The sequence below is a fragment of the Eubalaena glacialis genome, chromosome 7, assembly GCF_028564815.1.
Source record: "Eubalaena glacialis isolate mEubGla1 chromosome 7, mEubGla1.1.hap2.+ XY, whole genome shotgun sequence".
Classification (NCBI taxonomy): domain Eukaryota; kingdom Metazoa; phylum Chordata; class Mammalia; order Artiodactyla; family Balaenidae; genus Eubalaena; species Eubalaena glacialis.
The window spans coordinates 71,955,468-71,981,567 of NC_083722.1; the positions used below are offsets into that span (position 1 = coordinate 71,955,468).

At 48.9% G+C, this 26,100-nt stretch overlaps 1 protein-coding gene across 2 annotated transcripts in view; it reads right to left on the minus strand.

The window, feature by feature from the left end:
- The window catches only part of CCDC12 (coiled-coil domain containing 12), a 48,649-nt gene extending 23,840 nt beyond the window's left edge, over positions 1-24,809 (minus strand). Inside the window, exon 1 of one of the 2 annotated variants that reach the window (XM_061196648.1) lies at positions 24,667-24,809. In XM_061196648.1, coding sequence (XP_061052631.1) covers positions 24,667-24,777 — 111 coding nt within the window. In that variant the 5' untranslated portion in view covers positions 24,778-24,809. The remainder of the gene's footprint in view (positions 1-24,666) is intronic. The other variant, XM_061196649.1, reaches the window with a different exon arrangement.
- Positions 24,810-26,100: the final 1,291 nt, after the last annotated feature.

The window sequence follows — 26,100 nt, forward strand, 5'->3', positions numbered from 1 at the left end:
TGTCTTGCATTTTACTTTTATTTTTATCTTTTTTAATTAATTAATTTATTTATTTTTGGCTGCGTTGGGTCTTCGTTGCTGCACGCAGGCTTTCTCTAGCTGCGGCAAGCGGGAGCTACTCTTCATTGCAGTGCGGGGGCTTCTCATCGCGGTGGCTTCTCTTGTTGCGGAGCATGGGCTCTAGGTGCGCGGGCTTCAGTAGCTGTGGCACATGGGCTTCAGCAGTTGTGGCTCGCGGGCTCTAGAGCGCAGGCTCAGTAGTTGTGGCGCACGGGCTTAGTTGCTCCGCGGCATGTGGGATCTTCCCGGATGAGGGCCTGAACCCGTGTCCCCTGCATTGGCAGGTGGATTCTTAACCACTGTGCCACCAGGGAAGCCCTCTGTCTTGCATTTTAAAGGCTGAGTGGGAAGAGGGGCTGGGGGATGGGCAGCAGAGGGAACAGCTATCACTGTGAGTGTGCAGAGGCTTGCTAGGGCCCTTCCACTGCTCCCACATCCTCTGCAGGAAAGCCTTTGGAAGGTCACACTGAGGGCAGAGCAAAGACCAGTCCCCTCCTTTCCTTCATACACAGTCAGCCTGGACCAGTTCCTTTGGGCAGCCAGGAAAGACTCCCAACTCCTGCCCAGACACCTATAGGGGGCACTGTGGTTTGCAGGGCGCCGGGCAGCAGGACTGGACAGGCCGGACAGTAGGAAAATCACTCTCCACTGCTTACCAATGGTGAGACCGTGGGCACCTGCAGGACCTCTCCGAGGCTCTTGCTCCCTCCCCTGTTAAAGTGGGGCTGGTGCTATGTCACAGGGTGTTTGAGGATTAAACAAGCTAACTTGGGGTCCACCATCTGGTGCAGGACCCCCCATGACACCCATTATGGGAAACAACCTGCTGGCATCCTGGGGTGTTCCGAGTCCTGCCATCCATCAGCAGTGAGCCTGACTCTTGCTGCATCCTCCTGGGGAATCAGATGTTCCCTCTCCTTCCCCCGCCACCACCTGCTTGCCTGACCCCTCAATATCCTTTTCTGATAGTGCTTCTTTATTTTCTGCCAAGTTTCTGTAAATGACAAAATTTAATTTTTAAAATTGAGACTCAAATTAAGAACGACCTGTCTGATTCCTTCAGGGGCCCCAGGTTGGAAGAGCAGACACCACATCTGTGAGGCTTCCCTACAGAAACCTTGTTCTGCACCCACCACAAAACTCCACGGCAGCTGAAAGATGGTTGGTAGGTTGCAGCACTTTCCCCTAGCTGTGCGGGCTGAAGGTTACACCCCTTTTTAGCAGAGGGCATTCTTCCCAGGCAGGCCCTCTAATGATAACTGTCCCAGACATTTGATTTTACCTGGATTTGCCTACAAGAGATTTTGTTTGTCACCTGTCTTCCTGCCTAGATTCAAGCTTCAAGAGGCCTGCCCATCACTGTTCCCCAGCACCTGGCACATGACAGCAGGGAAACAATAGCCAATGAATGAATTGACAAGTGGGGGGGAGGCAGGATGCACATGTTAATTCCCCCGCTTACAGATGAGGTTCTCCTCCCCAAGTTGGTTGTCTGAGCCTCCAAACAGCGCCCATGCCTCAGGCATCACTAGGCTTGTGATGTCGGACCCTACACTCTTTCCGTCACTTTGAGGAGACAGACAACTGGAAGCCCACTTCCCTGCCTCTACACACACAGTTCCTTTTACCAACACATCTGCTTGTTCACCCCTAAGCTGTCTGTTCTATCCTCCCCTCTGACAATTACCCGCGCCTCTGCTTCTTTCCCGGAGAATAAGGGCAAAAATCTCAACCGTGCCCACTCCCTAAGAGAGTGGTAAGAATCAAATCTGACTAGGTTCCATAAAATTAGAAGACTTCCCAATAAAAGGTGAGCTCTGGGGAGGGCTGGACCCAATTGTTATTCAACTCTGTTCTACTGTATTTCCTACAACAGCAGTTGTAACAGTATGACAGGCAATTGATTATTCAATTAATTGAAATAACATTTTAATTAACCAGCATAAGAATTTAATAAGGACAATACCGCTTTCTCCTTTCACAGATAAAACTGGAGGCCCAATGTTGTTACTATTAAGTAACCCACCCAGAGTCACACTGCTTGGGGTTGCCAGCGCCCAAAGGGTAGCGTGGGCCCCATGCCTAGGTGGCTCCCCCACAAAGCCCAGCCCTCTGCTCTGATCCTACTCCCACCCGCCTCAAATACACAGGTGGTCTCACTGGCATCTAATGGCACTCAGCATCACATCACAGGGCTGATATCTCTTCCTGGTGACATTTCAGAGAGACATGACCAAACCATCAGGAGCCCCAGATACAGACATTTCTGGGCCAGGAACTCCAATCCCAGGAAAGCACCAAAGGAGACAAAAGAGCAATGTATGTAGAGGTATTCACAGTTGTGTTTCTCATAACAGGCAGAAGTGGAGCCAGGAGGTAGATGTGACCTGCCGGACACAGTGAGGCAGGCCAGCTGCTCACTGAAGTAGCAACCTGATGGGCACCACCGTGAGATAGAATAGGACTATGAGGGGTGTGGAGCCCACACACGTAACCATGAGTGAAACCACGGCAACACCTGACGCAGAATGGTCACAGACTTCACAGGCTCACACAGCAAGACTGTGGGCAGTGCTTCTTCCGTTTCCTTTAATTCTGTTGTCAAAATGACTTAATAACAAAATGATTCAAAAACAAGAGTGACACGAGGAACCCAGCTGCCTGTGGCTCACTGCTTGACTGTACTCACACCATAAACAGACTCTCCTGACCTTCACCTGGCTCAACAGGAAAGCAGGAAACCATGGGTGGCCCTCAGGCCCAACACAGCCCAGTCAATGTTTAATGACCTTTCTCAAGCTTAGGAAAAAAAAAAACCAAAAACTAAAAACCCAGGATTGCTGGGGAAGAGGAGGACAGACTGAGACCTGCACACACCAGCATCCCTGTGCGCCCAGGGACAGGCCCCGCAGTCACACTACAGGCCGAGGGGCATCCAATCAGGCCAAACATCTCCTGCTGAATAATCAGCGTGAAAAGTTCAGTTAAGAAATTAACTGATGGCGAATGATGAGGTTACCTCCCCTACCCTCATCCTGCCCCACCATTTCCCGTTTGTGGAAGGAGGGGGAAAACGTCTCCCCCGCCACAAAGCAGAACTCACAACCACCAGGACTTCCTCACCATGCTAGACTCACAGCTGAAACAAGAGCAAGAGAATCCCAATGGCAAATGATAAGGTCCCTGAAGCTCCCCTGCCCTGGTATGGGACAGCCTCACGTGGCACTGTGGGGGGAGTTGGCCTGGAGCCCCCTCCCTATCGCCTCACAGGGGACAGCCAGAGTCACCAGGCATGGGAAATGGGGGGCCCAGACGATCAGTTGTGGGGAATGGAAGAGCCACCCGGAAGCTCAGGTCCTGAGGACACGCCGCTGGTGTCTGACCCTCTTCAGATCCGCCGGGCTGAAGAGCAAACAGGCCTCCCCCTTGCACCTGAACTCTGGCTGGTGGGCGGGATTCTGAGGCGGAGTCCCGAAGGGAGGTCCCAGGGAGCCTCTCTCCTGTGTGTTCACCATCCCTGGATCCAGTGGAAGCAGCAAGCAAGGGCCTGAAAACCCCAGTGAGTGGTCCCTGAAATGACACCCTTCCACACCCCCCCACACACACCCAAGCACACGTGCCTGTTCACAAGGATGCTGGGTGCCCCCAAGCGGTTCCCCAACAGCCACCAACAGGACAACATCAGGGCTCCTGTTACCCACATCACATGGCTGGCTTATTAAAAGCCTGTGACCGCCTAACATGAGCAGCTCTTCTCCACGTGGACAGGTGTCAAAGCAACCCCAGTCCATGCCTGAACAACAGATTTTGGAAACTTAACTGTCTTAGTAGACTTCACACACAGTGAAGTTGATCTTGCTGACATGGCTGCTGCCTGCAGATGTTTAAATAAGCCCCTGAACTCCTCCCAAAGGGCAGGTCTGCTTTTCCTTCAGAAAAACCTCAGCCCAGCCAACTCCCAAGTCCATGTGCCTGCCACATTGCTTCATTTTTTCATTCGAATGTTTACAGAGTGCCTCTGGGTCTTGTCATCTGGCAGACAAAAAGGTGACTAAGACGTGATTGCTGTCCTCAGGGACTTGAGGGGCAGGTGAAAGGGGAAGCAGACAGGTGAATGGAGAGTCCCCACACAGCGAGGCCGTGAATTACTGGGTGCTAGGGGAATGCAGAGTGACTAACAGCTGAGGGGAAGACGAAACCTCAGCTCACCTGGAGGAACACTCAAGGCAGAGCGGGCATGGCAGGGAGCGCCGGAGTTACTGGAAGGAGTGGGTGTACTGAGGCTGGGCCTTGTGTCCATGGAGAGGGCAGAGACCCCCAAGGTGCACCTGGAGGAGGGACCCAGCATGGGAAGGCCTGCCCCATGGGCTACAGACTTTATCCCATGAGCACTGAGAAGCCAGCAAAAGGACAGGCAAGGAGGTGGCAAATATGTGCTGAGAGTGTTATTTATAAAGAACATTCAGAAAGGGCCAGAAAGGAAAGTGCAGGGCTCACTGGTTGAGGCCACTGGAAAAACAAGCCACATATGGGTTCAAAAAGCCACCTCCTTACCCCAAGGATGGCAGATGGCAGCTGCCTCTGAGTCTGTCTGGAGGGACAGCCCCTTCCAGCTGCACGGTACCATGCTGTGCTCGCAAAGCTGCCCACACTTCACTCAGGCACACAGGGCCTCTCGTCCCCACAATTACCCTGGGATCAGGCGTTATCATCCCGCCCAAACGACGAGGTTCGGAACAACTAAGGAACTTACTCAACGGTTCACAGCTAATAAAAGACAGGTCAGCATTTAAACTGAAGTTTCTGATTGCATCATGCTTCCAAAACTCAAATAAATAGCCTCAAGGCTTGGGTGTGCTTTCTGCACAGTAGCCAGAGAAGTGTGACCATGTCCATTACCAAGTGAGAAAAGTAACAAAACCATAAACTGTTAGGGCTGCAAAGACCTCAGATATCATCCAGTACAACATGAACTAGATCCAGTGGCCCAGGGAGGGTGTTAGAAATCAAACTGACCAAATCAGAATCTTCCAGGGTAAGACCCAGGAATCTGAATGTTTCAAGAGCCTGCCCACTCCCAGGTCATGATTCTACCACATGGCCCGATTGAGGAGCTTCTGAGTCAGACCACATCCCTCCTCTCAGAGAGGCTGACCCACGGGAGGAAGTGACCTGTATGATGCCACCCCAAGCTGCCTGAGTGCCTACTGTGGTCACCAGGGTGGGTGGGCTCTGGATCAGAGCAGGCAGGATGAGAAGAAACACAGAAATCTCTCATACAACATAGACATCCTGAGGGCCACAAGAGACCCAAGTAAAGTACAGGACAAGAAGGGCAAGAGCTAGGGCTAAACTAGACCTCAGGTCTCTGGACTTCAATTTGACTGGTATGTTGTCTATTTTACCATGTTGCCTGGAGCCATGGAGGAAGGTGACTGGAACTTCAATTCCCAAGTCATTCTATGGGCTGTCCAATGCCCACGCCCCTCCCTTACTTGGGAAGGCTCCACGTGGAGCCTCGAGGGAGGAAGAGCCAGCTGCAGGCTATAAAGTGCCCCCCACTCACTGTCTCAGCTGTGGGGAGGCGCCAGCAGCACAGACTTCTCTCTGGCGGCATTGGTAGCAGAGCAAGCTGCAGTGTCTAGTACTTGAGAGCAAGCCATTTTCCTGTGAAATGCTGGGCTTCTTTCTGACTGCAAACCTCCAAGGTAGGCTCTCTCTTTTTTCAAAAATGAACAAACAAACCAGTCAGAATAGATTTCTGTTGCTTGCAACTAAGTACCCTAGCTTCATGTGACCACTTACAGCAATAGCCTAACAATAATTATGGGCATCACTTTAAGCATTCCAAGTTTCTTAAATTCCCTGACTCATCTGATCCACAGGGAGACCCTGGATGCAAGCAAGGCAAAGGCTCTGATGTCTAGCTTGCAAATGGAGAAGCTGGGCTCAGGATGTAAAGTGTTCCGTGGACTTGGTCCCAGCATTCCCCCAAGTCCAACACAAAGGCCAGTGGGTGATGCAGGCAAGCCAAGGCGCTCACCTGGCCTGGGGTTCCTCTCACCATCCTTCCATCCCAAGCTGGAGCTGAGCTTGAAATGTGCAGGGTCCCAACACTGGCACCCCAGTTCAAAAAGCAAATTCTTTACAAGTCAATTCCCAGGCAAGTCAGCAGTTTACACAGCAACAAAGTGCGCTGAAGCTCCTAGGAGACTAGAAGCTATTTTAACCTCTGATCAGCTGCTTCTCAGTGTCACAGTCTGAGAAGTGAAGGTAAGACAGCTGTCTCCTCGCTGGTGTGATCTCCAAGTGATAAAATCCTAATTAAACCAAATTTAAACTACAAGCCAGAATTGGCACATTTATTTGTTGCGGAAAGTATCGCTTAAACAAGGTCTTTCGGTCTTCACCTACACATATTTCCTCTGGAAGCAAAGCCTTTTTTTCTTTTTAACCATGTGCTGGGCTGAAAGGTTGAGAAGGCAGAACCACACAAGGAAGCTGTGCTGTGGGACTACGCTGAGTTCTTGAGCTTCTCAGAGCTGCACTCTCCAAAACTGCAGAGGGGCATTAAATGAGGGAGCGTATGTGATGTGTGCAGCTCTGTGCTGTGGCTGCACCGAGAAGCCCTCGATCAGTAGGCGCCAACACGGTGATGACTGACAGTGGGGCCGGACGCTCTCACCTGCACCCTCCGGCCTCTCACCTGAGGCCCCGAAATTCTACCGCCCAAGTGAGGCCTGCTCCCCCCACCCCATCCCTGAAGGGGTCATATGACAGATCCCCACACGCATGCCTCTCCCCTCCCCTCACTTCATCTAGAGGAGGACCAAACCCTTGCCCTTGAGCTGACCTCAGTTTAGAACGGCAGATCCATCACGTGTGCAGAGGACATGAGTCCAGGTCAGAAAAGCTAGCCACAGTGGGCGGGTGAACTGGGGCAGGAGCTTCTCCCCAGAGTCAGACACCTCCACACGTGCCTGTTCTGCTCCTGCCCCTCGCTTTCTCCCAGGCCTCCAGACTGCCCTCCACTCAATCCCTCCTCAAGTGTTTTCTCAGCACCTCCGCTGGGTCAGTTATGCTGCCTGGGGCACAAAGCCAACCAATTAGACACAGTGGGGAAAGCAATTCACACTGGGCTCAGGACTCCCTCCTCCATGCAGCTCACACCCTGCTGCAAGCCCTCCCTCCAGGAGGCTCACAGCTCTCTCAGACGCCCCTCCCGCCCCTCCGCAATGCACAGCAGTACGCAGTATTATAACTGGTGTGTGTGGGTCTGTCGCCCCACTGGGCCCAGCCTCACTGACATCGGTCCCCAAGCTCTTCACAAGCCCAGCACACAGCCGGCGCTCCTCAGTAAGAGTAAGGACAGCGGTTACACAAGGGCTTGGAAACTTATGCCTCGCCCCAAAGAGCCCAGGCCTCAAGCCCCACTCTCTAAGGAGTCATGGACTCCTGGACCCGGGGCAGGAAAGTCCTGCTCTCACCAAAGGACTGCCTCTCCCAGCTATCAAACACACAGATGCTTCTTCTTTAGGATTCAAACTGCCCTGCCCGAACTGGAGTGTGGCCCTGCCCTGAACACAGGGTGTGGGGGGAGAGGGAGTGCCATCCTTGAAAGGACAAATGTTTTCTGCTCCAGCCACTCACATTTTCTCTAGACAGAGCAGCTCTTGAGAGCCCTGAATCAAAACAGCCCTGGAGTGTGGATTTTACTCGCCACGGGGCCTCATTACCACAGCAACTGTTTTTCCTCTTGGAATTCTTTCAAGAGTACAAGCTGTTGCTTCCCTCAAAAACAAAACCGGGGAGAAGCCAGGGCACCGAGGAGTAAGGGAGGGCCCTGAAAGAAGGAGGGCCAGACGTGACCAAGCCACAGCAAGCTCTGCCTTGGGGTCTCCCAGATCTCTGCAATGGCTTAGCAACTAGAAATGGCGAGTCCCTCCCAGCTGTTTAGGGTTGTATGTGTTGGGGGGTGGGGAGGAGACAGTGTTGAGGGTGTGGGGTGTGGTTCATGTGTGTGTTTTGGGGAGTTATGGGATGTGTAGAGGTGTGGGACGGAGGTACTGAGGGTTGAGAATGCAGGGGGAGTGGGTGTAGTCTGGCGGGTTGCTGTGTGGGGTGTGTGGGGTACGTGGGGAGGGGCTGGGGAAGTGTGAGGAGGTGTGGGATAAGATGAGGTAAGGGAGTGAGCGGGGGTTGGAGGGTGTGGGGCGGATACTGTGTGTGTGTGTGTGTGTGTGTGTGTGTGTGTGTGTGTGTGTGTGTGTACGTGCTGGAGGTGGGTTGGGGGTATGTGAGGGGGGTGTGGGGAAGTATGTGGGTGTGGGTTGGGGGGAGGTGTTCTTCAGTATCCCAAGATGAAACACGGGACATATCTTCCCCTGAAACAAGAACACAGGGTTGAGGGGGGGGGTGCTTCCCTGGTGGCGCCGTGGTTAAGAATCCGCCTGCCGATGCAGGGGGCACGGGTTCGAGCCCTGGTCCTGGAAGAGCCCACATGCCACGGAGCAACTAAGCCCGTGAGCCACAACTACTGAAGCCCGCGCGCCTAGAGCCCGTGTTCCGCAACAAGGGAAGCCACCGCAATGAGAAGCCCGCACACCGCAACGAAGAGTAGCCCCCACTCGCCACAACTAGAGAAAGACAGAGCATAGCAATGAAGACCCAATGCAGCCAAAAATAAATAAGTTAAAAAAAAAAACCAAAAACGAACATGGGGGAAAGTCAGGGAGGGATAAATGGGGAGATTGGGATTGACAAATACATATTAATATATATAAAATAGGTAACTAAGAAGGACCTACTGTATAGCACAGGGAACTCTACTCAATACTCTGTAATGGCCTACCTGGGAAAAGAATCTAAAAAAGAGTGGACACATGTATATGTATAACTGATTCACTTTGCTGTACACCTGAAACTAACACATCATTGTAAATCAATTATACTCCAATAAAAATTTTAAAAATAATAACAAAGAACACAAATTGCATTTCAATCCTGTATTACAATACTTAGTACTATGGAGCAACCACATCCCGGTCCAAGTGTTAGCAGGAGTGAATTTAAAACATACAGCCCGAGTTTGAAACAGCTCACCTAGAAGCAATTGTTCGAGGCAACTCATATTTCTAGTCAGAACACCCCAGTCAGTTGGTCCAGAACATGGAGAGAGTGGATGGCAAGTCCAAGCAGCTTTGGGGAGCCAGGTTCAGCAGGTCCCTGCCCTCTGTGTGAGTCCGTGGTCTGGTGCACAAAGCCAAGGGGCTCAGAGTCATGGGGCATAGAACACCCAGGACAACTGCCAATGCCATGAAATATCTAAATGCTTTGTTAAAATAAGTTTGAGTTGTCCCTGCCCCAAGGAGCTGCCTGTCTACTGAGGGGCTGGCATGAACTGGGACTCAGTAACATTCAAAAAAAAAAAAAAAAAAAATTAGTTACTACTATTATTATTATAGTAACTACAACTATTATCAAGATGTGGGAGGTTAGCAGTATGGCTTATCAAGGACCCTGCATGCCAACCATTCACAAGGAAACAGTCTTCTTTCTAAAAAAACAAATGCCAAATAATAAGTAGTGCTGAGTCACTGATATCCATATGGGGGAAAAATCTTGACCTCTACCTCACACCATGTAAAAATAAATAAATTCCAGATGGACTGGCAATCTAAAGGTGACAGGTAAAACAGTAAAACTTCTAGAATATAACATAAGAGAATATCATCATGACTCAGAGTATGCAACCATTTCCTTAAATAGGCCATAGAAGGTATTAGGGGGAAAAATTGATAAACTGGCCTACATTAAATGAAGAACTTCTGTTCATCAAAGAATGTAATTAAAAGCAAGAAAAGTGAAGGCCCAGAGGCGGTAGAAGAGACAGTTGCAGCACACATATAGAACAAAGGACTCACCCAGGACTGGAATAAAGAACTCCTAAAAATCAATAGGAAAAAGTATCAGGCAATCCAATAAAAGGCCTGAACAGGTACTTCATATAAACATATGAAAAGATACAGAACTCTATTACTTAGGAGGAAAATGCAAATTTAAACCACAAAGGTGCTAGAGAGAACTCTCATATACACTGCTGGTGGGAGTGTAAAATGGTACAGGCGTTTTGGAAAACTGTTAGGCAGTATCTACCCTATATATGCCCTATGACCTAGCAATTCTACTCCCAGGCATACACCCAGCAGACATATGTACATAGATTCACCAAGACATGCACAAGATTGGGTATAGCAGCATAATCCATAATAGCCCCACCCTGAAAATCTAGAGTGGAATGGATAAAATGCAGTGTATTCACACAATGGAATACTGTACAGCAATAAGAATGAAGTAATGCCACACTCAATAAAATAGCCCACACACATAATGATGAATGAAAGAAGCCAGATACAAGAGTATGTGCTGTATGATTCCATTTACATAAGGTTCAAAAGTAAGAAAAGCCAAACTCTGGTGTTAAAAGTCCCAAGGGATTGATTACTCTTGAGATGTAAGCACCTGGTGGGGGGGGCAGGAGGGGGATTCTGGAATGCTGCCATGTTTCTTGATCTGAGTTACTGATTACATGGGTGTATTCACTTAGTGAAAATAACGGAGCTGATTTGTGTACTTTTCTTTATGTATAATATACTTCAATTAAGAGTTTTAAAAAAAATTTTTAGTGCCATTTCATTGCTGTTAAAACAGAAAAACTGACATCCATTTAGAAACCAAAAATAAATCATTAAAACCTAAAGCGGGGGCTAATTCTGTCTAGATGACAGTAAGAAGTAAGTTCTCCAAAGAGAAGAATATCTCGGGGCCCCCAAGCACACCAAGAAGACAGCTACCTGGACACCAAGAGGGAAGCACACTCCCTCACACCCTCCTGACTCTAGGAGACAAGCGAATACAACTGAGGGATTCACCATCAAGGTCACACAAATTCTTCTGTTGCAAAAGCTAACAGAAAGATTACACACCAGCTTGAATTTCAAGATTCCTTTGCTTTCCAATTCCTGTCCCCCATCAGTGGGGCCTTGAGAACACCTGGTTACATCTTGTAATGCCACAGAAGTCACCCGAAAGGGAAACTGAGGCTTGAATATCTGTGTCAGTGCAGTGGAGGAGCAAGAAAGAGGGATCTTGTCTTCTGGCTTCCTGTCCAGGGTCCTTTCTGCTACATGAGGCTGCCTCAGCCACCGCAGGTGAGCTAAACCGTAAAGGAGCCAGAACAACTGTGCATCTACCTCGGGAAGCCCTACCCTCCCGGGGAAACTTAGAAAGAGGTTCACCCATTGCCCAGCTCAGTAGCTTCTCCCCACGATAGCAGAGCAAGCTGAGGGAAGGTCTCGTTCTCTTCCCTGCAGCCCATGGCAAAGCCCCTCCCGGCACAGCTCCAAGGGGGAGGCTGCACCAGTTCCACCCCATTGGGAGGGCTCCACGGGACTCAGCCATGAGGTGGTGGGCTCCTCTGTGCCCATCTCCAGGGGGGCGGTCCTGTGTGACGTTGTACAGCCCCTGACCCTCTCTGGTTCTCCACTGTCACATCTGTAAAGTAAAGGGGTCCTCACTGGGGGTAGAACAAGAGTACAGCAGAAAGAATAAACGCACATACACACTTCTCATTTCTCAACACCTTTCTGCACCCACCACCTCACTTCATCTTTATCCTGGGGGGCTGGGGTTACCGTGGCCCTCTTCCGGCTGAAGAAGTGTAAGCTCAGAAACACGAGGAGATTTACCTATCGGTCTCAGAGTTAGCAGAGTAGCAGGCAAGGTGGCAAATGCAATCTGCCTAGGCAACCCTGGTGCAGGGAACCTCAGAGAAGCCACCAGCCTGACTCAGAGGCAGCACTCAGTTCAAATGGGAGCAGCCCTCGGGGCCTGCCCACCCACAGGGATGGGTAAGGGCAAAAGAGAAGGAAGCAGGAAGGCCACCTGCTCCACAACACTGGGCCAGCCCAGAGAGCCAAGCCATAGGGGCACTGCCTCAGCCTGCACTACCTCTCCTGAGAGACCAGTGAGTCTTACAGCTGGGGTCCAGTGAGGCCTTGCTACAGTGGAAAGGAGGCCCAATTCACAATGAGGCTGTGGTTGCCATGCTGCACCCCTATCCAGCCGGCCTGGACCCCACTGGCACCCTCCCCTCCCACACACACTTCCCTGAAACAGCTGGACCAAGCTCGCCTGCCACCTTGTCCTGCCCAAAGCCATCCCAGTCCTCACCTGGCTTCCCTCAGCCCCACTGCCCCCTCCCTCTAAGTTTCCTCCGCCAACTCCTCTGAAACGCCCGCAGGGCGAGCCTCAGGGCACTAATGGTGCCCCCAGTTCTCCCCCTTTGCTGTCTAAGCTCTGAACCCAGGGGCCCTCATCTAGCCCCACAGCTTCAAATCCTACTACACAAGCACCTCTCAACAGTCCAGATGCCCGCCTGCCAGTCTCTCTCCACTTAGATGTCTAATAGTCGTCTCAGGCCTAAAGTGACCTAAACTGGACTCCTGATTTCCCCTTCAAGACCACTGTCCCCTGGACTTATCTCAGGAACAGGTCCCGCCATCCACTCAGCTCACTCACCCCACAGCCCATCTGTCAGGACGTCCCGGAACCCTGTCCAAGGGCCACTGCCTCACACCTGGGCTAATGCAGCAGCCTCCTACCACCACACACTGTCAGGGCAGGGCACTGGTGCTCAGGCCTCCAGTGGCTCCCTATCACCCTCAGAGGGAGGTCCAGCCCCTGCGGCCCCAGCCTCCCATGGCCTCTCTACTCTCATGCCCACCCTACGCCCCCAACCTTTGACCCTACTCCTGCCACACAGGGATTCTTTCTGCCCCTGAAACGAGCCAAGCTCCACCTAGCTCGGAAGGCTCTTCCCTACATCTTGGCATCCCATCCCTCCCACCCCCACCCCCACTCCCACCTCCACCCCTCACTCCTACCCCCTCTATCTCAAATCTCCCACTCAGAGAGATCTTCTCAACCGAAGGCGGCTGTGCACCCCCCCCCACCACACACACACCCCCATCCTAGCCCTCACAAGTTCCTGACGTTATCTTCCCTGTTTACGTGTACTTTACTAACCACCCACTCCTCCCATGGAAGCCCCTGGAGGCAGGGAGGCAGTCTTATTCACAGGCTGGATCCCCAGGGCCTGGCACACAGCTGGTGCTCAATAATACTTGTTTGGTGGCTGGCTGCAGAGTTCCTGCAGTCAGAAAGGGCAGCTAATGCTCCAGGGAAAGGAGGTGTTCTACTTCCTTTTGTCAAGGGAGAATGTCAGGGGAGTGATCAGAGATTTCCAGAAAAATGCTGTATCAGAATCATCTGGGGAACTTTAAAAATGCTTTGATTCTAAGATCCTGACAGGAGGTTTGGGATGGGGCCAGAGAAGAGATTGCAAATTGTCTCCCCAGGTGATCCTGATGCACTGGTAGGTCTGAGGACCTCTGACTGAACCAACATCTTTATTTTACAAATGAACAAGTCACGGCCCTCCAAGGGGATGACTGAATCCAAAGTTTCAACACTGGTTCATCAACAGGTATCTGTGTTGGGAGCCCAAACCTCCCACCCACAAGGTTCTCTCTCTCACTGGCTCTAAGACCTTAGGGTCTGAGCAGAGGTGGGGAAGAGAAGGTCAGTCCTTAAGATGAATGGGAACTGCACACCTCGTCAAGGTTGCAGCTCTGCAAATCCACTTTGTTAATCTAACATTTTGCACTAAAAATGAATTCCACCTTCAAGGAATTAGGGCTAGGCTGAGTAAAGCCAGGGTACCAGGAGGATGTCCTCTTTGTTTCCATTGGAAACAGAGCGGGCTCCACCCACTGTCACTCAGCAGAGAGGGCTGGAGGACCACTTGACTTCCCTGCTTCCAAGAGGGCAGAGGATAAAGGACAGACACCCATGTTTATAAAAGGCCCATGGGCAAGATCTTGAGCTGGACACTTCTTGGACCTCTTTCTCTGTGCTCCTAGCTACGGAAGAGGTCAGAAGCCATGTCTAGGATAGGGAGGCTCAGAGTTTTGAAGATCTGCTTCTATCCCAAAGATGTGATGAATGGAGCTGAGATTTGAACCACATTACCTGGCTCCAAAGCAGATGCTCTCCGCTAAGCCAGGCAGCTCCCACCAGGCAGCCTGATGGCAATTTCTGTGTGTGATGGGAAGGAGACCCCTTCCTGGGGGCCGCTTGTTCCCAAGCACCTGGGGTTGAGGAGTGGAGAGGGATACAGGGCCAGGGCCTAAGGGACCATCCAGGATTGGCAACATGGCAAAGCATAGGCACAAGAGGTCCCTTCAGCCTCAGGTTTCCTTGTCTATTAAATAGGGAGAAACCAACACCTACCTCAAAGGGCTGCTTTGGGAACTGAACAAGTCACGAGATCCTGTCACAAACGGCCGTGTAAATGTTGTGACTGCCAACCTGCAAAAGGCTGTCAACCCAAGAGGCAGTCACCTCCTCAAGTGACTTAGCAATCAGGCTGTTGGGCATGGGGTGTGGCCACATGGGGTGGGGACAGAGACAACTTCCTGAGAGGTGATCAGGACATGGACAAGTCAGACTCCCCCCAGCTCACTGAGCTCTCCTCCACTGCCCCCCTCACTGCCCCACTCTGCCACCCCCCCCACTTGCTAGCCCTTCCCTCCAGCTCCCTCTTCTGCCCCCATCCGGCCAGGACCTGCCCCGGCGCACCAAAGTCAGAAGGTTTCAACGTGCTCCCCTTTGCCTTGGCACTGCTCCCACTCTCCACATGCACATTCCTTGAGTGTGAAGATCACAACTGTACCGCTGAATGGTCAGCATTTAACTGCACTGGGTGCACACACAGAAGGTCAGGGATACGCATGTGCTGGAGACACCAGCCACGCAGACTGACAACTTCAAAGCCCTCTGCCCCAACTCTAGGCCCCCCAAGACCTGGCTCTGTGGTGCAATGTATAGCACATTGGACTTTTAGGCCCCCCAGGCTGATCTGATGGTCCCCTGGGTTTCCACCTGCCCTCTCTCTCTTAGCTCTCAATAAATGGGAGTTAGGTAGAGACATGGTCTCTTATGAGATGGACCAGAGGAAGCAAGTCCTCCAGAGATGCACTATCCTATAAGACAGCCATAAGTCAAGTGTAGCTGTTCAAATGTAAACTACTTAAAATGGAATAAAATTAATGTCCTGTTAGCCACATTTCAAGGGCTCAAGAGCCACATGTGGCTTGTGGCTATGGTACTGGACAGCACAGATTATATGTAGAACACTGAACAGTGCTGCTCTGGTCTCTAGAGCCAGGTGAAAAACAGGAACTGCTGTTGAACCTGAAAGCTGACAGCCAGACCTTGGCCCTGAGATCACACCCAACCCCTGAGGGGCTGGCCAGGCTGACAACCAGTCTCCCTGTCTCAGGGCAGAAAGAGACAGCCTAATACAGGCCAAATGTCGGTAGAGCCAACAGCCAAAGGGCAAGTGTTTGTGCCAAGTGAATCACCTTCAGAAGCCACCATTTGGCTGCCGAGGAAGAGGTGAGAAAAGAAAGTGGCCTCACAGTGCTCTGCTGGATGGCATGGTAGAGAGATGCCACAGAACTTCACCTACAGCCTTGAACTATTCACCTACTCACCCAGCTTGGAACTTCTGGATGAGCATCAAGAAATGAGGTTCAAATACTGCAATACAGAAATTTTTTCCCCGGGCAAGCTGGCTGCCCTTGCAGCTGCAAGCCCTGGCTCCTGCAGAACTTGGCCACCAAAGCACCCAGCAGCACTTTCAGACCTCATCCCTGCCCCAATCCCTGCCAACTGCTTGCTGTCAAACCCTCTGGAGCATCCCCCACTCTCCCTTCTGTGCCCCTGGATGTTCCCATCTCTGAACTTCTCCCATGGAACACTCCTCTCCAGCTACGTTAATACTCCCTTCCCAGTCCCATCCACCACAACTCAGCCCATGTTCCACTCTGCCTTCCCATGAAGCCTCCCTGGACCCAGCTTGGCTTTCCCAGGAAATGAACCCCAGGAGCACAGTCGAACATCGTATGTGGTCTTTCCACCTGTCAACCTGGGTTGGCTGACCTACAGGATGCTGCTACAAGCAGGGCTGTCCCTGCATAAAAGCCCCCTCTAGCAGGGGGTCTTGCTTGGGCTGGAATCCAGGAGAGTCACTTATGTTCCATAACCTTGGGCACCTGAACCTCTTCTTGTCTTGCCCCCTCTCAAATCAGTTGCATCAGGTGGGCTAGCAAGGACGCACTTTGTAAAACTGCTAAGCTGCACAACCATAATGGAGCTTTACTGCTGAATAATACACAGAAACTTCATGAGTATAATTTTGAGTCCATCTGTCACAATCTCAGGACTGATTCCTCCACACTACACTAAATTATAAGTTTATAGTCTTGTGGTGGGGGGGGGAAGGAAGATAACACCATGAGGAAAATCAACCTCATGCCCGAAACCCTGACGCCTCCAGCAAAACCATGTGCACAGAAGGTATCAATGAAGGACCTGCACAGAGTCTAGGGGGCCAGCAGGGAGCCACCCCATGGGGCAGACAGGCACTCTCCATCAACAGGGGCAGGCTGAGGCAGCGCTCGACCCTGGAGTCTGTCCCACAGAGGCCTCGTCCTAACATCAGAAGACTGAACTAAAAGTGGGGCACCACTTCCTCCCTGAGGGAGGAGACCACTTGCTTCCTATCTGCCGGCAGTAGGCAGGCCGTACTTCCTCCCCACTCCCAGGTCCCACAAGAAATGACTGTGGACTGAAAAACTAACTCAGACTTTAGACCCTTGATTGTCTTTTTCCCAGGCATCTACCCCAAAAGTAACGTCACTCAAGAACTGTGGAGATTATATATGACGCTAAAAACACAGATAACAAAAGGTAAGAAAAGATAATTTGGACTTTATCAAGATTTTAAAAACTTTCGTGCATCAAAAGACACTACCGGGGCTTCCCTGGTGGTGCAGTGGTTGAGAATCTGCCTGCCAATGCAGGGGACACGGGTTCGAGCCCTGGTCTGGGAAGATCCCACATGCCGCGGAGCAACTGGGCCCGTGAGCCACAACTACTGAGCCTGCGCGTCTGGAGCCTGTGCTCCGCAACAAGAGAGGCCGCGACAGTGAGAGGCCCGCGATGAAGAGTGGCCCCCGCTTGCCGCAACTGGAGAAAGCCCTCGCACAGAAACGAAGACCCAACACAGCCTAAATAAATAAATAAATAAATAAGAAGACACTACCAAGAGAGTGAAAAGACAACCCACAGAATGGGAGAAAATATTTGCAAATCCCATACCTGATAATGGTTTAATATCCAGCGTATATAAAAAAATCAACAACTCAACAACAGAAAGACAAGCCACCCAATTAAAAAATGGGCAAAGGACATGAGTAGATATTTCACCAGAGAACATATACAAATGGCAAATAAGCACATAAAAAGATGCTCAACAGCAATAATCATTAGAGAAATGCAAATCAAAACCACAATAGTGGACTTCCCTGGTGGCGCAGTGGTTAAGAATCTGCCTGCCAATGTAGGGGACATGGGTTCGATCCCTGGTCCGGGAAGATCCCACATGCTACGGAGCAACTAAGCCCGTGCGCCACAACTACTGAGCCCGTGTGCCACAACTACTGAGCCCTCATGCCACAACTACTGAAGCCCGCACGCCTAGAGCCCGTGCTCCGCAACAAGAAAAGCCACCACAGTGAGAAGCCCGTGCACCTCAATGAAGAGTAGCCCCCGCTCGCCACAACTAGAGAAAGCCCGCACACAGCAACGAAGACCCAAAGCAGCCAATAAATAAATAAATAAATAAAATTAAAAAAAAACAAAAAACACGATAGTGAGATACCAATAGTGAGATACCACTTCACGCCTACTAGGAGAGCTATAATTATATTTTTTAAAGGAAAATCACAAGTGTTGGCAAGTATGTAGAGAAATTGGAACCCTCATGCATTGCGGGTAGTAGTGGAAAATGGTACAGCTGCTCTGGCCAATAGTTTGGCAGTTTCTCAAAAAGTTAAACACAGAATTATAAGCAATTCCACTCCTTAGGTATATACCCAAAAGAACTGAAAACACAGACTCAAACAAATACTTATACACCAATGACAGCATTAGTCACAACTGCCAAAAGGTGTGCATCAACAGATGACTGGATAAACAAAATGTGGTATGTACATATAATGGAATATTTTTCAGCCTTAAAAAGGAATGAAACTCTGTTACATACTAGAATGGATGAACCTTGAAAACTTTTGCTAAGTGAAATAAGCCAAACACAAAACAACAAATACTGCAAGATTCCATTTATATGAGGTATTTACATCAGGCAAATTCAGAGAGACAGAAAGTAGGTTAGAGGCTACAAGGGGCCAGGGTAAGAGAGGAATAGAGAGTTATTGCTTAATGAGTGCACAGTTTCTGTTTAGAGTGATGAAAACATTTTAGAAATAGTGGTGACGGTTGCACAACATTGTGAATATACTTAATGCCAATGAAAAATGATTAAATGGCAAATTTTATGTCATACAGATTTTACCACAATAAAAAAAATACCAAAAAAAAAAAAGAACCGTGGCAAATAAGGCTACACCCGTCCTTGTCAGTGGGAAGAAGGGCCAGAATCAGGACTAATTGGGATCTTAATCAGTAGGGATTAAGGCATGTACATACTGGGCAGCTTGGACTTAGGGCCTATACTCTTTTTTTTTTTTTACTTTATTTTAAAATTTATTTATTTATTTATTTATTTTTGGTCACACCATGCGTCATACAGAATCTTAGTTCCCCAGCCAGGCATCAAACCTGTGCCCCCTGCAGTGGAAGCGCGGATTCTTAACCACTGGACTGCTAGGGAAGTCCTGGGTCTATACTCTTTTTCCACTATTGTTTTTTGGGGATGTAATTCATAAAACCTCAAGGAATCAGAAATTATACAGGAAAGCTTCTCAACTTGCCCCCACCCTGCCTCTGAGAAACCAGTCCAAGTCAGTGCATAAAGAGAGCCACCACCTGTTCTCATTGTCCCTCCTAACCCCAGCACTCACCTGGGATACCTCCTCCTTATGTGACAAATAAAACCACCACCCATTTATTGGCCTTAGTGCTGCCACCTATAAATTAGCCCTCCTTCTTCCTTCTTCTCAAGGTTGTCATCAAGACCAGATAAGATAAGCCAGGCAGGTGGTATCATTAGCCATGTTAAATCTGAAAACACTGTTGCCTTTAATAAAGAAATTAAACTGCTAGAGCTACAGAGTAAAATAGGAGCACCTTGTACTCCCCATCTCTCCTTCCTTCTTTCCTTTTCTTCATAACACCATCTCCGTCTAACACTAGATACATTTTGCTTGACCATCTGTGCCCCCAGCTAAATGAAAGCTGCTTGGGGCACAGACTTCTGTGTGCTTTGTTCACTGTGGTACCTCCAGTGCCTGAATGACTGGTGCACAGTAGGTGCTCAGTACACCTCTGTTGAAGGAATGGATTACTAGCTCTAATAACCCATTTTGAAACAAACCAAACAACATTTCATCACCTACTGCTAACGCACCATTGACACCACTGCATGGAAACCGAAGAGTCAACTAAAAATTCTAACTTCGCTTTCTAAGCAGGAAAAGGACTGTACGAGTGGAAAAATCAGGAGCTCCTAGATACGCATGCCAAGAAAGGAAAAAGCTTTCAATGGAATCAAAATCGTGGCTTCACAGTAACTCTTGTTTCTTAAAATGAATGCAAGGAAACTCCAAAGGCCAGTGAGCTCTCAATTCCAAGAGGAAAGTCATGTGATTTCCAAATGTACATTTTTCAGAAACGAGTTCACAGCCATGAGCTTTCTGAAGTCAGAACTGTGAAGATTAAACCAATTAAAGTAGTATTCAGTATGCCAACAAACTGGATAACCTAGATGAAATGGACAAATTCCTAGAAACACACGATGTAACTAAACTGACTCATGAAGAAATAAAAAATTTGAATAGACCTATAATTAAAAAGACGACTGAATAAGTAACCAAAAACCTCCCAGCAAGGAAAAGCCCAGGGCCAGATGGCTTTAGTGGTGAATTCCACCAAACACTTAAAGAGTTAACACCAAACCTTCTAAAACTCTTCGAAAAAAATGAAGAGAAGGAAATACTTCCTAAATCATTCTATAAGATCAGCACTACCCTGATAGCAAAGCCAGACAAACTACAGATCAATATCCCTTATGAATACTGTTGCAAAAATCTTTAACAAAATACTAGCAAACTGAATTTAGCAGCATATTAAAAGGTTTACACACCATGGCTAAGTGGCATTTACTCGTGAAATGCAAGAATGGTTCAACTTACAAAATTAATCAACATAATACAATAATAAAATGTAGGGAAAAAACCACACGATCATCTCAATTGATTAAGAAAAAGCATTTGATTAAATCCAATTCCCCTTCATGGTAAAAACACTCAACACTAGAAATAGAAGGAAACTTCCTCAACATGATAAAGACCATATACGAAAAACCCATAGTGAACATCACACTCAACGGTGAAAGACTGAATACTCTTTCCCTAAGGTCAGGAACAAAACAAGATGCCTGCTTTCAACACTTCTATTCAATATGGTACCGAAAGTTCCAGCCAGAGCAATTAGGCAAGAAAATAAATAAAAGGCATCCAAATTGAAAGAGACGTAAAATTATCTCTGTTCAATAATGACATGATCTTATATGCAGAAAACCCTAAAGAGTCCACCAAAAAAACAAAACAAAAACAAAAAACAGGGGCTTCCCTGGTGGCGCAGTGGTTGAGAGTCTGCCTGCCAATGCAGGGGACACGGGTTCGAGCCCTGGTCTGGGAGGAGCCCACATGCCGCGGAGCAACGAAGCCCGTGTGCCACAACTACTGAGCCTGCGCGTCTGGAGCCTGTGCTCCGCAACAAGAGAGGCCGCAATAGTGAGAGGCCCACGCACCGCGATGAAGAGTGGCCCCCACTTGCCGCAACTAGAGAAAGCCCTCGCACAGAAACGAAGACCCAACACAGCCAAAAATAAATAAATAAATAAGTGAAATTCTTTAAAACAAAAAACAAAAAAACAAAACAAAACCAAAACCAAAAAAACCCTGTTAGAATAAATAATAAATTCAGCAAAGTTCCAGGATACAAAATCAATGAACAAAAATCAGCAGTATTTCTATATGCTGGCAATCAACAATCTGAAAAGGAAATTAAGAAAACAATCCCATTTACAACAACACTAAAAAGAATGAAATACTTTGGAATACATTTACCAAGGAGGCTAAAGACTTGTACAATGTAAATTAAAGAGTATTGTTGGGCTTCCCTGGTGGCACAGTGGTTGAGAATCTGCCTGCCAATGCAGGGGACACGGGTTCGAGCCCTGGTCTGGGAAGATCCCACGTGCCGCGGAGCAGCTGGGCCCGTGAGCCACAATTACTGAGCTTGCGTATCTGGAGCCGGTGCTCCGCAACAAGAGAGGCCGCGATAGTGAGAGGCCCGTGCACCGCGATGAAGAGTGGCCCCCGCTTGCCGCAACTAGAGAAAGCCCCCGCATAGAAACAAAGACCCAACACAGCCATAAATAAATAAACAAATACTTTAAAAAAAAAGAGTATTGTTGAGAGAAATTAAAGACTTAAATAAACATAAAGACATCCCATGCTCATGAATTGGAAGACTTAATATTGTTAGAATCACAATACTACCCAAAATGATCTACAGATTCAGTGCAATCCCTATCAAAATCTCAATGGTGTTTTTTGCACAAATAGAAAAATCTATCCTCAAATTCATATGGAATCTCAAGGAATCCCAAACAGCCAAAACAATCTTGAAAGAGAACTAAGTTGGAGGACTCACTCTTCCTGATTTCAAAACTTACTACAAAGCTACAGTAATCAAAACAATGTGATACTGGCATAAGGACAGACATACAGACCAATGGGACAGAACAGAGAGTCTAGAAACAAACCCTTGCATATATGGTTAAATGATTTTCAACAGGGGTACAAAGAACATTCAATAGAGAAAGGACAGTCTTTTCAACAAATGGTACCAGGAAAGCTGGATCTTCACATGCAAAAGAATGTACTGGATCCTTATGTTATACCATATACAAATATTAACTTAGAACGGATCAAAGACCTAAATGTAGGAGCTAAAACTATAAAACTCTTAGAAGAAAACACAGGGGAAAGCTTCATGATCTTGGATTTGATGATGGTTTATTAGGTATGATACCAAAAGCAGGATCAACAATAGAAAAAGATAAACTGAACTTCATTAAAATTTAGAACTTTGTGCATCAAAGGACATTATCAGCAAAGTAAAAAGACAACCTTGGGAATGGGAGAAAATATTTGCAAATCACCCATCTGATAAGGGGTTAATATCCAGAATACATTAAAACTCCTACAATTCAACAACAACCACCAAAACCCAATTTAAAAATGGGCGGATGTGTATAACCAACAAAACATAAAAAAAAAGTGTTGGCAAGGGTGTGGAGAAACTGGAACCCTTGTGCATTGCTGGTGGGAATGCAAAATGATGTGGCAGCTACGGAAAACATGGCGGTTCCTCAAAAAGTTAAACACAGAATTACTGTATGATCCCAAAATTCCACTTCTGGATATATACACAAAAGAACTGAAAACAGGGACTCAAACAGATATTTGTATACCCACTACTTACAACAGCCAAAAGCTAGAAGCAACCCAAATGCCCACTAACAGATAAATGGATAAACAATATGTGGTATATACAAACAATGGAACATTATTCAGCCTTAAAAAGGAATGAAATTCTGACACATGCTGCAACATGGCTGAACCCTGACAACATTATGCTGAATGAGTAAACCAGTCACAGAGAGACAAGTAGTATATGATTCTCTTATATGAGATACCTAGAGTAGTCAAATTCAACGAGACAGAAAGAATGGTGGTTGCCAGGAACTGGGGAGAGAGGGGAAAGGGGAGTTATTGTTTAATGGGTACAGAGTTTCCATTTGGGATGATAAAAAGTTCTGGAAATAGTGGTATAATTATATAACATTGTGAATATCCTTAATGTCACTGATTTGTACACTTAAAATGGTAAATTTTATGTTATGTATATTCTACTACAATTTTTTAAAAAGTAAAGGGAAAAAAATAGGTCCATATTTTCAGCGCATTGAGAGAATCCCTCTTAAAAGGCCAGTTTTCCTGATAGCCTGGGGCATCCTTCCCATTGTAAGGGGGCCTGAGGATGCCATTTTGTCCTTTGTATTCTGCCCTCAAACCCAATTCCATAATCTGGACCCTAAATCCAAGGAAACAGCTCGGGTTGACTAGCTACTGTTTGAAAGGCTGAGGTCTTGAGCATCCCTAGGCCAGGCAGTTTGCAGGGATAACTGTCTGACAGAGCCGACAAATTGCCAACGAAAACAAGCCAATCCCGCTGGCTTTCACTTTCTATTACTTCCCCTTACACTTTTTCGCAGAACACCAGACAGCCATGCAGAAAGGAAACGGGCCAAACCAACCTGCCTGATTTTTTTTAGTTGGAAAATGGAGTCCCTGTTTCCCCCCGTCCCTTGCAGGTCTAGATATTTAATATCCTTTGCATTTTGTACAGTTGAGGACAAAGTTTTTGCCCACCCCAAAACAGCAGAACGAACAACGTCCATCCTCTGTACTCTATATACTCTCTAGGGCTCTTGCATACAGATAATCTAACAGATTATCCTGTTAGATCTCAAAATAACCCAGTGAGAATGAATGTTTAGGGGTTGTTATCCTCCGCTGGAGACATGAAGAAACCGGAGCTCATGAGATGAAGCAGTTAGTCCCAAATCCTACAACCCCAAGTGACAGGACCAGGGTTCGCACAGAAGTAGTGAACTTCAGAGTTCTCCTTCCTCTCGATTACTTCGGAAAGAACAACGAAGTAGAAATGGAATCAGACCATTTTGGTGTCAAACAAGACCAAGGAAAAATGCTTCCAAGTTTGGCAACTAATAGGACTAGGAGGTCCATCCCCAAAGAAGAGCCTGGTAAAGAACTAACCGCCCGCCTCTTTCCGTTAGGTCTACCCTAACCCAGACATGGATCTTTCCTTCTGGTTTTTTGTACTCAACGATCCAGCCGGGCGCCCAGAGCAGTCCCGTACTGCCCTGCCCAAGGCGCTCTGGCACACAAGGGAGAGTCTGCCAGACTCGCGGAATTTCACCACGATGGGAGGCCGGCTGGTCATGGGAAAACGGAAGATTCAGCGTGCTCAGACACGAACAAATCACGCCTAAACCAACGAGCATATGAAACTAAAACTGGCCCTGGAAATCCACACGGGAAACACCGGACAGGAGCCAAAGGGCCTGCGGCGCGTCGACCACTGCCCTACCATACCAACGCACGCGCGACAGCACCAGCACAAGCATAGTACCGCTCCCGCAGACCCAGACTTGGGCGGGCGCCGACGCCGTGCGCATGCTCCAGCAGCGCGCATGCGCGTCCCCGGCAGTTGCCTTTTCCCAGTAGTCCCCTGCCCTCTCGCCCCGATCCCGGATCCAAACGCTGGGTACCTCAGCCACGGCCCTCACTCTGCATTCCTCACCTTGCGCCCGGTTTTCTCCCGTAGGGCCTTCAGCCGTTCCTTTCGCCGCAGCGCCTCTTCCTCTAACCGGCCCACACCTGACGCAGTAGCCGCCATCTTGCCCGCAGACATCCCCCGCCCCCACTCTTCTCTTGTCCCGCAGCGCGCAGGCCCAAGGTGTTAGACGAACCCCTCACGGCCAATCCAGGGACGAGAATGGGAGAGCAGGAAGTCCTGAAAGCCAACCAATGCTGAGTTGCTACAGGAGGACCCGCCCTCTTCCTCCCCCACAAAAACGTCTAACTCGTCGGGGGTCGGCAAAGAAGTCTCTAAGGCTCGATTCGTCCAATGCCAATCAGGGAAAAAGCGGCAAGAGGAACCAGACCTGAGTGAAGGAGGATAGAGCGCGTCAATCGCTCTGGTTTTACCTAAGCGCCAACCATGCTGGCCACTTGAAATGCGCTGCCCCATCTTTGTCCACTTGTCCTGAGTCTTAAAGACTCGAATGCCTTCAAGAAGCCTTCCCTCACTCTCTACTCCGACCCCAGCCTAAGAGGTCTGCCTCTCCTTTCTTCTTAAGCTATCAGTGGCTTCCTGGATGCACTTGTTCATGGGTCTCTGGGCCCTTCTCTGTCCACTCTCAGCTCAGACAAAACCTAAGCAGAGCAGGGCTTGGCTGAATGGCCATTTTCCTCTGGGTTCATGGATGATCCCCTCCCACCTCCAACCCCCCGCCCCCCCCCCCGCGGGGTGGCAAAGTACCCAGGGTCAGACTACCTAACCTGGAGAAGAGCAAACCCCAACTTGGGCCCAGTGGGCCCTAAGGGACCACCCTGAGCTTGGTTCCTGAGAACTAAGCTGAGAGTTGGTTTGGCCTCCGCCAATAGGTGCACTGCTTCCCAGCAGGAGCTGCCAGGGTATCCCTTCCCAAGTTAATTAGCATGCCCTGACAACCGAGAGACCACTTTGGCTGAAGTCAGTATCTTCTGACAGCTATCCAGGTCCCCAGAGCCACACCTCCTCCCACCTGGGGAGAGTGACTTGTCTCTCAGCAAAGCTGTTCCCTGCTTGCAGCCTCCCTTCCCAGGCTGACAGCAGGTGGACACCCACTTCTTTCTTCCCAGTTGCCTTCAGATACCCCCAGTGCCACTGACCCCTGTCCAGCTGGCCCCCACAAACGACCCTCTTGACCTCTGTAACTTGGGCCTTTTGGTGCCCTCTCCCCTGCATCGGGTGGGCTGCCCTGCCGGGGCCTGGTATGCAGGTAGTACCCAATATGCATGTAATAAGTGTTCAGGAAATGTCAGAAGTAGGATGGATGGAGCAGAAGAAAAGGCCAGAGTGGAGGAGATGCCCAAGAAGCCAGGAGGACAGAACAGGATGGGTATGGGGACAGAGTCTGTCTCTTCTTGGCCACCCAAGGTCTAGGGGGCGCCAGGCTGGTCAATTCCTCCA